This window comes from Hevea brasiliensis, chromosome 6 (genome assembly GCF_030052815.1).
Source record: "Hevea brasiliensis isolate MT/VB/25A 57/8 chromosome 6, ASM3005281v1, whole genome shotgun sequence".
NCBI classification, from domain to species: domain Eukaryota; kingdom Viridiplantae; phylum Streptophyta; class Magnoliopsida; order Malpighiales; family Euphorbiaceae; genus Hevea; species Hevea brasiliensis.
Window position 1 is genome coordinate 68416266 of NC_079498.1, and position 11572 is coordinate 68427837.

General features: G+C 33.7%; 1 protein-coding gene across 1 annotated transcript; it reads left to right on the plus strand.

The window, feature by feature from the left end:
- The first annotated feature begins 9293 nt into the window (after positions 1-9293).
- Positions 9294-11244, plus strand: LOC110666892 (receptor-like protein 9DC3). Its single transcript, XM_021827545.2, has 3 exons — positions 9294-9912; positions 10135-10706; positions 10978-11244. Exons 1-3 carry the CDS (start codon positions 9294-9296, stop codon positions 11242-11244), a joined length of 1458 nt encoding a protein of 485 aa, XP_021683237.2.
- The last annotated feature ends 328 nt before the right edge of the window (positions 11245-11572 follow it).

Below are 11572 nucleotides of genomic sequence, written 5' to 3' on the forward strand. Positions count from 1 at the left end.
ACCAACGTGTAAGTGCTTACGGTGATAAGTTTACTGAACTGACCCGCACGAGAATTCCATATGGAAGTTTACCTGTGCCTATGGAAAGACTCACGTGATAGTCATGCAAATGGTCCTTAGACTTGAGACATTAAGTTATCTTATATAGGAATTACTGTATTTTGATACTGCTCACATGTCATTCTATATAATGATAACGAATGTGGCAGCTGTTGGATATAGCATGAATTATGTGGAGATATTTAATTATCAAGATAGAATTCATCACCTTAGGTAATTAAGGAAAATATTTCAATTGTTCTTGGCCAGTATGGATTGTCAAATCCTTGCGCAAGGTAAAATAAGATTGAGATCTTATTTAATTAATCTATCATACTGAGAGGACAGAAATGATTTATATATAGCAGACACATTCCATGCATCAATGTATAAATCGAAATATTATGTTGAAGGGATATTAATTACACTGACAGACTGATCACAGAAAGGTTAGTCAAATCACTTTGACAAGTTCTAATATTTGGGTGGTCGTTACACATTGCTAAATGTCAATAATGATCTACAAATATAATTAATTAATTGTGAATTGATGATAAAATTAAAGTATTAATTTTATTTAATTATATTTGTTGCCAACATATTAGGAACCTAATGGGTCACACACATAAAGACTATAAGTGAGGAATTAAATTGGATTATCAAGTTGGACTTGATAAAAATAATTTTAGAGACTTAAGGACTGAAGTATAAATTTTATTTACACTGCTTAATGTCCTAATAATTAAGTGTAGACTTAATTTAAAGTTTCTAAAATTATAGGAATTAATTATGTGAATTATAATTCCTATAAGGCGTCAATTTATAATTAACAAATTTAAAGGGTTAAATTTATAATTATAAAAGGTTGTTCTCTATAAATAGGGAAGCTTGTCTTCCATTGTTGAGAAGTGGAAAAGAAAGAAAAGAGCTATCACTCAAAACTCCCAATATTCTCTAAGAGTGTCTTGGAGAATTTCCTCACAACCGGTCTGTGTGGATATCATCAGAGGCTGAACATCTAGATGGCTGGTGGTTTGCTACAATCCGGTCCGGGGATCAGAAAATTCCTCAAGCTGTTTGAAGTAAATTTTCTAAATAATAAGATTTTAATTATCACCATTCCATACTTAATCAAAGCTGATCTTGTTTAATTGAGAATTAATGCTTCCTAACAGTGGTATCAGAGCCATTTTAATTAATTATGGAATGATTTGTTGTTGTTGGTGTTAATTTGATAATTAATTTCATGTGATTGTATTTTGTTCCTCCAATTATTTTTCTGCTCAAACTTGGTTTTGAAAATTTGAGATTTTGAGATTTAAGTTTTGTTATCTAAAAATTTTAGATCTGCAAAATCAATTTCAATTAAAGTAATTTTTTGAAAATTTTGAGATTGAACAAATCTGGAGATTTTTGCATGAAACCCATTTGAGCATCCATGAAAAATTACCGGCTAGGATTAATGGCCACCCAGCTGCATAAATGGGTATACCCATCAGCATGATGGTGACCGGCACTCCTCATGGATGGTATGGTAGCTTCCGACAGTAGAAAAATCGAGGATATCGGACTGCCAAACCGTGTGATCTACTGTTCTGGATCGCATGTGGTGGCTGGACGCATCTGCAAGGCTGCCGGAGATACCTCTGTGGGTCACCTGCCTCGTGGCAGCGTGGGCTGGCTGCTGCGAGGGACATCTATGGTGCGGCGGCACTGGTGGCCTCCATGGCTGCTTTTGGTTTACGATGAACCAGATTAAGAGAGGGGAAGGATGCTGTCTGCTCACCCAATTTTTTTTTTGGCAGAATTACAGTTTTGCCACTGTGTAATGCTGCCCTTACTTTTGCTTGTAATTGCAAAACTGCCACAGCTATTTATTTACAAAAATGCCACCGGTCATGTGGCTGTAAATAGGTTCTTGTTTTGGCATAATTTGCAATTATGCCATTATGATTTCCTCATTCCAGTTTTGCCCTTGAATTTCCTATTGACTAAAATTAATAATTACATAATATTATTTTATTAAAATTAATTCTACTTTTGGTTTTTAAATAAATAAAATTGTGATTTTATTTTAGTTCAATTGGAAGATAAATTAAAATTGTTTAATTTAATATTTATTTTGGATATTAGTTTCTAAAATTAATTTAGGGCATTTGAAATAATGGAATTTATTGAATTAAATTGTTCAATTCAATATCAATTTTGAAAATGTGTTTTCTAAAATTGATCCAAATTATGGGGCATCTAAAATTGTTTTAGATTTTCATTATCTAATTAGATTAGATATTGAATTAAATTGTTTAACTCACATGTATATAATATTAGAAAATTGTTTCTAAATTATATATGGCATTGGGTAGCATAAAATTTAATTTAATTGTTTTGTTAAATTAATAGGTATTTAATTGTAATTAAATTACTTATTAATTAAAGGAAATTGTTTCCAAGACAATTAAATAGAATTATTTAGTCAGAGGAACATTATACATATTTTTTATTTAATATTTCTAACTGTTAGAAATATTATTTTAATTACACATGAAACCAAAAACAACAATGAGGATGATTAAATTTATTTATGCATTTTAATTTGATTATAATGCATGATGGATGGTTATGGACTAAAGACCAATGTGATTGTTCTTTATATGGTTGAATGTCTATGTATTCGTAAATAGGAACTGTGTTCTCTACCTTCTCTTATATTCTGTGTTGTAAATTCTTTTCTCATCTTACTCCCCTCGAATGTAACTCGAGGTTTCTATTTCTGAAATATGTAAACGTTATATAGTTTTTAGAAAGAGTAGATAAGAAAATTATTTGTGAATGTAAGCAGAAAGAGGAGCTAATGAATATACTTCAAGGAGCTGCTAAGAAGACTTATGAAGTCCTACAATGCTACTACCTAGGTTTTTGACCCTATAATTCTCTCAAATGGCTCGAGAGAATTATTTAGTAAAGTCCATAATCATCCAATTAAAAATGCATGCTAGGGGTGTATGTTATATATATGTGATGTATGATATTGCTAGCATGTTAATTAATGAGACCTAAAAAATTGGCATAGACCTAAAATCCCTCATTCAAATATTAAGCACATGTTATGAACATGATGCCTTCCATTGTTATAGTATAAATCTGAGTTCTATATTAAAGTTAACTTGTCGAGCACACTCAAGGTTGCTTTTCTCTCGAACATGTTTATGGCTATGAAATATTGGATATTCCTGAACAATGGATTTTACTTAACTGATTTACATGATTTGGATGAGCATACTCATGATCATGTAGAATCAAAGGCATAGTTAGGAGAAATATAAAATTATGTTTAGACAAATAGTTGTCACCTAACTAATCTAGGAGTCACATAGAGATGTGATTGATAAAAAGTTATCTACCTAATTTAATTTTATTTTGATTTGTTAAGCACACTCAAGATTAAATAAAATTAAATGGGGTCCTAGCCCACTAAGGAAATTAATGCGTTAAATTTCCCGAATTAATGGTGAGGGCTATTAATTTGAGTAAAATAGTGGGAGACTAAATGGATATTAAAGACCTTATATTAATTTGGTTAATGAAAATTATATACATGAAATTAATAAAATTTATCTTTGCATTTGTAGATCACTAATATCACCATGAGTAACAACCATTCCCTACGTAGCATACTAGATGCTAATAAGTTGATTGGACCAAATTTCTTGGACTGGTATAGAAACTTAAGAATTGTTCTAAAGCAAAAAAAGAGGCTATATGTCCTTGAACGTGCCAAACCCAGTATTCCTCCTATTGATGCTCCTGAAGAGGTACTAAGTGAGTTCATTCATCATACAGATGATGATAAGCAAGCCACATGTGTGATATTGGCTAGCATGTCTCCTGAACTTCAAAGGCAGCATGAGATTATGGATTCTCAAACTATCATTTTGCATCTCAAGGAGTAGTTTGATTCAAAATGCAGGAATGAGAGGTATGAGGTATCAAGGGAATTATTCCGCTGTAAGATGACAGAAGGATCTTCAGTGAATGTTCATGTTCTGAAGATGATTGGCTATATTGAAAAATTAGTCCAATTGGGTTTTGTCATGGATCATGAGTTAAGTATTGACTTGGTCTTACAGTCTCTACCTCCTAGCTTCTCACAGTTCATAATGAACTTCAACATGAATTAGTTGGAAACTACATTGCCTGGACTATTGTGGATGCTAACTACTGCTGAAGGGGAACTTAAGAAGAACAAGTCCCCTGTTCTTATGGTTCAATCTTCTAAGACCAAATCCAAAAGGTCCAAGAAGAAAAACCAAAAGAAGAAAGGGACTTTCCCTAAAGCACTTAAGCCTACTGGGGGCATTAAAAAGGACAAAGGTACTTGCCATCACTATGGCAAAGAAGGTCACTGGAGGAGGAACTGTGCTGATTATCTTGCTGCACTGAAGGAGAAGAAGCTTAATGAAGCCTCTACTTCAGGTATATTTATGACTGAGATAAATTTATCTATGTCAAATTCATGTTCTTGGGTATTAGATACCGGATGTGGATCTCATATTTGTAATAATATGTAGGAACTAAGAAGACCTAGACCTTTACAGAAAGGTGAAATGGACCTACGGGTTGGAAATGGAGTAAGGGTTGCTGCTTTAGCCGTAGGAACATGTATTTTGTCTCTGCCTACAGGCCTTTTGCTTGAACTTGATAACTGTTATTTTGTTCCAGTACTAACTAGAAATATCATATCTATATCTTGCCTAACACTGAATGGTTTTAAATTTATTATTGAAGGCAAATGTTGTTCCTTTTATAATAATGATATTTTCTATGGATCTGGTGTTTATGCAAATGGTTTGTATATACTTGATCTTGAAAGGCCTGTTCTTAACATAAATAGCAAGAAATTAAAATCAGATAATCAAAATCCATCCTATTTATGGCATTGTAGATTAGGTCATATAAATGAAACAAGAATCACAAAGTTACATAAGGAAGGATATTTTGATCCTTTTGATATGAATCATATGAAACTTGTGAAGCTTACTTAATGGGAAAAATGACCAAATCACCCTTTACTGGAAAGAGTGAAAGATCGATTGAATTGTTGGGCATAATACATTCAGATGTATGTGGGCCAATGACTACTCATGCTATAGGAGGGTACACATATTTCATTACATTTACTGATGACCATTCTAGATATGGGCATTTATATGTAATGAAATATAAATCTGAATCTTTTGAAAAGTTCAAAGAATTCAGAAATGAAGTGGAGAAACAAAATGGAAAGAATATTAAAATACTTCGATCTGATCGAGGTGGAGAATGCTTAAGCCAGGAGTTTCAAGATTATTTAAAGGAGAATGGGATTCTTCACCAGTTGACACCTCCTAGAACGCCACAACACAATGGTGTTTTTGAAAGAAGGAACCGAACCCTATTAGAAATGGTGTGATCCATGATGAGTAATGTTAACCTTCTAATTTCTTTTTAGGGCTATGCCCTACAAACTACTGCATACCTTCTGAATAGAGTTCCATCCAAATCTATTAAAAAGACACTATATGAGATATGGATGGGCAAGAGACCTTCACTGTCACATATAAAGATTTGGGGATGTGATGCTTATGTGAAGCGTCAAATTTCTGATAAGCTAGGTTCTAAATAAGATAAATGCAAATTTGTGGGATATCCAAAACAAACAATTGGATATTATTTCTACCATCCAACTGAGCAAAAAGTGTTTTTCTCAAGGCATGCTACCTTTCTTGAAAGGGAATTTGTTCTCAAAGGTAGTAGTGGGAGTAAAGTAGATCTTGAAGAAATTCAAGAACCATAGATTACCATCCAAATGGAACCGATGAATGAGACTGTAGCATCAGATGCACAACCTGAAACTTAAGTAACACAGGAATTTCGAAAGTCTAGTAGAATACGTCATGCTCCTACAAGATTGGATCTTTTAATAGAAGCTGATAATGACATGTCATTCTTACCAAAAGAGCCTACTAACTCTCAGGAAGTAATGTGTGACATTGACTTCGTGAAATGGCTTGAAGCCATGAAATCTGAGATGGATTCCATGTACATCAACCAAGTATGGACATTGGTTGAACCACTTGAAGGGATAAAACCCATTGGGTGCAAGTGCGTCTTTAAGAGAGAGACTGACATGGATGGCAATGTACAAACATATAAAGCCAGGCTGGTTGCTAAAGGTTACAAGCAAAGGCAAGGCATTGACTTTGATGAAACCTTCTCGCCAGTAGCCATGCTAAAATCTATAAGGATTTTGCTTGCTATAGCTGCATACCATGATTATGAAATTTGGAAAATGGATGTCAAAACCGCATTCCTAAATGGGAATTTGCAAGAGGATGTGTACATGACACAACCTGAGGGGTTTGAATCCAAAGAATTTCCTAACAAAGTATGCAAGCTTCAAAAGTCCATTTATGGACTAAAGCAAACTTCACGAAGTTGGAACATCCATTTTGATGAAACAGTCAAAGAGTTTGACTTCATTAAAAATGTGGATTAACCTTGTGTTTACAAGAAGGTTAGTGGGAGTGGAATCATTTTCCTTATTTTATATGTAGATGACATATATTTAATAGGAAATGATGTGCCATTACTCTAATCTGTAAAGATATGTTTATCCAAGAAATTCTCCATGAAGGATTTGGGAGAGGCAACCTATATTTTGGGAATTAAAATCTATAGAGATAGATCCAGAAGGCTCCTTGGTCTCTCACAATCTGTGTACATAGACAAAGTGTTAAAATGGTTTAACATGGAAGAATCAAAATGAGGATTCTTGCCTATATCGCATGGTATTTCTCTTTCCAAAGATATGTGTCTTAAGACACAGATTGAGAAAGAGAAAATGGATAGGATCCCTTATGCCTCAGCTGTTGGATCTATCATGTATGCGATGCTATGTATAAGAACAGATGTATCTTATGCTTTAAGCATAACTAGTAGATACCAAGCTAATCCAGGTGAACGTCACTGGAAAGTAGTAAAGAACACTCTTAAGTACTTGAGAAGGACTAAAGATATGTTTATGGTCTATGGAGATGGTGAACTAGTAGTTCAAGGGTATTCTGATGCCAACATTCAATCTGATAAAGATGATAGCAAATCCCAGTCTGGTTATATTTTCATACTTAATGGTGGTGCTGTGAGTTGGAAAAGTTCCAAAGAGGAAACTACAGCAGATTCTACAACTGAAGCTGAGTACATCTCTGCATCTGAGGCAGCAAAAGAGGCTGTTTGGATCAAAAAGTTCATCACTAAACTTGGTGTGGTTCCTAGCATTGTTGATCCAGTAACTCTGTACTGTGATAACAATGGAGCCATAGCACAGGCTAAGGAACCAAGGTCTCATCAGCGATCCAAACATGTACTTAGGAGATTCCATTTGATCAGAGAGATCATTGAGCGAAAAGATGCAATGATAGAAAAGGTCCACACTAAAGAAAATCTTGCAAATTCTCTTACTAAGGCATTGTCCCAGCAAAGACACAATCACCACCTGCAGGGTTATGGTATTAGATACATGGGTGATTGGCTTTAGTGCAAGTGGGAGATTGTTAGTGTATGTGCACTACAGCCAATGTGTTAATTGCAAGTGTGATCACTTAATTCGTGTATATATACTTTATTCTTTATAAAAGGCTGCTTTATCTTTAATGTTTAATTTAATTTTAATGAATATTAATTAATAAAGATAAAGTCCATGGGACTTATATGCATAGCAGTGGAAATATAATGTTGTTATAATTATGAGATTCGGACTGCATTATAGCATTGTTCCAAAAATGTTCCCAGTCAATGTTATATCAAGATTGGACATTGATACAACTGTTGAGACCGGTACACGTTGCATTATTTCCTTTATGAAAGGAAGCATCAGTTCTCATTAAGCTGAGATATGTGAGATACCTAGAACCAACGTGTAAGTGCTTGTGGTGACAAGTTTACTGAACTGACCCGCAAGAGGATTCCATATGGAAGTTTACCTGTGTCTATGGAAAGACTCACGTGATAGTCGTGTAAATGATCATTAGACTTGAGACATTAAGTTATCTTATATAGGAATTACTGTATTTTGATACTGCTCATATGTCATTCTATATAAAGATAACGAATGTGGTAGCTGTTAGATATGAACTATGTGGAGATATTTAATTGTAAAGATAGAATTCATCACCTTAGGTAATTAAGGAAAAATTTGAATTGTTCTTGGCCAGTATGGATTGTCAAATCGTTACGCAAGGTAAAATAAGATTGAGATCTTATTTAATTAATCAATCATACTGGGACGACAGAAATGATTTATATATAGCAGACACATTCCATGCATCAATGTATAAATCGAAATATTATGTTGAAGGGATATTAATTACACTGACAGACTGATCACAGAAAGGTTAGTCAAACCACTTTGACAAGTTCTAATATTTGGGTGGTCGTTACACATTGCTAGATGTCAATAATGATCTACAAATATAATTAATTAATTGTGAATTGATGATAAAATTAAAGTATTAATTTTATTTAATTATATTTGTTGCCAATATATTAGGAACTTAATGGGTCACACACATAAAGACTGTAAGTGAGGAATTAAATTGGATTATCAAGTTGGACTTGATAAAAATAATTCTAGAGACTTAAGGACTGAAGTATAAATTTTATTTACACTGCTTAATGTCCTAATAATTAAGTGTAGACTTAATTTAAAGTTTCTAAAATTATAGGAATTAATTATGTGAATTATAATTCCTATAAGGCGTCAATTTATAATTAACAAATTTAAAGGGTTAAATTTATAATTATAAAAGGTTGTTCCCTATAAATAGGGAAGCTTGTCTTCCATTCTTGAGAAGTGAAAAAGAAAGAAAAGAGCTAGCACTCAAAACTCCCAATATTCTCTAAGAGTGTCTTGGAGAATTTCCTCACAACCGGTCTGTGTGGATATCATCAGAGGCCAGACATCTGGATGGCTGGTGGTTTGCTATAACCCGGTCCGGTGGTCAGAAAATTCCTCAAGCTGTTTCAGGTAATTTGCTAAATAATAAGATTTTAATTATCACCATTCTATATTTAATTAAAGTTGATCTTGTTTAATTGAGAATTAATGCTTCCTAACACCTAGTTCCTTCATGAATTTGATGTCTTCTTTACATACTCTAAAACTCAAGTATAGTGGATTGCATGTGAATTTCGTAGATTACATCCATTCATCAACATTGATGTCGCTTGATCCATTAGATAATCAAAACTTGATGCTAGATACAATCGTGTTCAACAAACTTGTTCAAAATCTACCAAATCTAAGAGAAGTTGATCTGAGTTATGTAAATATGTTTTTGGCTGAACCTATTTCCTTGATGAATTTGTCTTCCTCATTGTCTTCTCTCCAACTCATGGAATGTGGATTACAAGGGGAATTCCCAGGCAAATTGCTTCAAAGGCCAAAGCTTCGAGTGCTCGATTTAAGGGGAAATGACCATTGTTTGCCAAGGTCCAATTGGAGTTGTTCCCTTGAGACACTGTATCTTTCTTATACAAAAATTGCAATACATTTAGAACATGATCTTATCAGTAATCTAAGGTCTGTGAAAAGATTGTCTCTTGGAGGTTGCAATTTTGTAGGTTCAAATGCAGCATTTTTTGGTGATTTAAGGCAACTCCATGAGTTATCTATCCCATTAGATAATTTTAGTGGTCAAATTCCAGCAGTATTTGAAAACCTTAAGCACCTCACTTTGTTGTCACTTTCATCTAACAAGTTCAGTGGTCAAATTCCCCCCTCGTTAGCAAACCTTAACCAGCTCATTAGTTTATTTCTTTTCAACAACAATCTCAATGGTACAATTCCCACTTCTTTGCAAACTTGGTAGAGCCAAAATATCTATTATTATCAAACAATAGACTGGCGGGACCATTCCTTCTCAACTAGGTAGGCTTTTAAGTTTAATTGAATCGGATTTATCTTATAACTTACTCAATGAGACAATACCATCCACCTTGTTCAACCTACCTCATTTACAATTATTATTCCTTAATGATAACTTGCATTGGGTCATATAGGTCATTTCCAACATAATTCATTGATTTATATTTATTTGAGCAACAATAAGTTGGAAGGGGCAATGCCAAGTTCAGTTTGCAAGCTAAAGCTGGCCCAAGTTCATGACTTTTCCAACAATAGCTTTAACGATTTCATCCCACATTGTTTGGGAAGATTTAGCAATGATTTGTTGGTGTTGCATCTAGGCATGAACAATTTCCATGGAAGTATCCGTACATCATTTTCAAACAATAACAGCTTGATGTATTTGAACTTTAATGGCAATCTATTAGAAAGGCGAATTCCTTCAACCATCACCAATTGCAAAAATTTAGAAGTTTTGGATATTGGCAACAATAAGATAGATGATACCTTCCCTGTTTTTTGGCATACTCTTAAACAACTACAGGTTCTTATTCTACAATCCAACAAACTGCATGGATCTCTGAAAGATGCAATCGGCAATTATTCCTTCTCTAAGTTGCGAATTTTTGACATTTCCAACAATAGTTCTAGTGGACCTTGGCCACTTGAGTACTTCATTAGTCTTGAAGCCATGATAGTTCCAAATCAAGAGATTGAATACATGCGAGTAGGCAGTTACCAATATTATGTGCACGTGATATGGAAAGAATGGAGAGATTGATTTGATGATCCAAACTTCGTTCACAATAATTGATCTTTCAGCCAATAAATTCATAGGAAATATGTCATGGTCAATTGGGAAGCTTGAATCACTTAAACTACTCAGTCTTTCTCATAATTACCTAATTGGTAATATTCCACCTCTTTTAGGAAAATTGAGAAATCTTGAGTCATTAAATGTCTCTTCAATCATGATTAATGGAAAGATTCTGACACAGTTGGTAGACTTGATATTTCTTTCAGTTTTTCACGTTTCACATTATCAACTTGAAGGACACATACCTCTGGACAAACAACTTGATACATTTGATAGTAATTCATATGAAGGAAACCCACGATTGTGTGGATTTCCACTAAGAAAAGCATGTGAAAATGGGGAAAGGCAACTAGTAACTCCATTAGAAGAAGATTCAAAGTCTGAAAATGGATTTGGTTGGAAAGCTGTTTTGATAGGGGATATATGTAGTTTTGTATTTGGTATTTAGAACAAGAAAACCTACGCGGCCTGTGAAGATGGTTGAAGGCAAAGCAGCAAAAATTTATCTCGTAGAAGAAAATAAAGCCTCGTTAATTCAATTAGCCTTTTAATTAAGGTGAGTTTATGTTTTCATGATTAAATATTTTGCAATTAATATTTCTTGCCTTTGCATTTCTTAATATTGGTTCATAATATTGGTTTATAAACCATGTGGTGAGCTCTTTATATATACATTGTTAAGTACATATTGAGTGCTTAAAGGGAAGTGATTGTTGGCAAGCGGAAATAGGCTCAAATGCATTGCTTAGAAAGTCAATAACTTGTACCAAAATGGA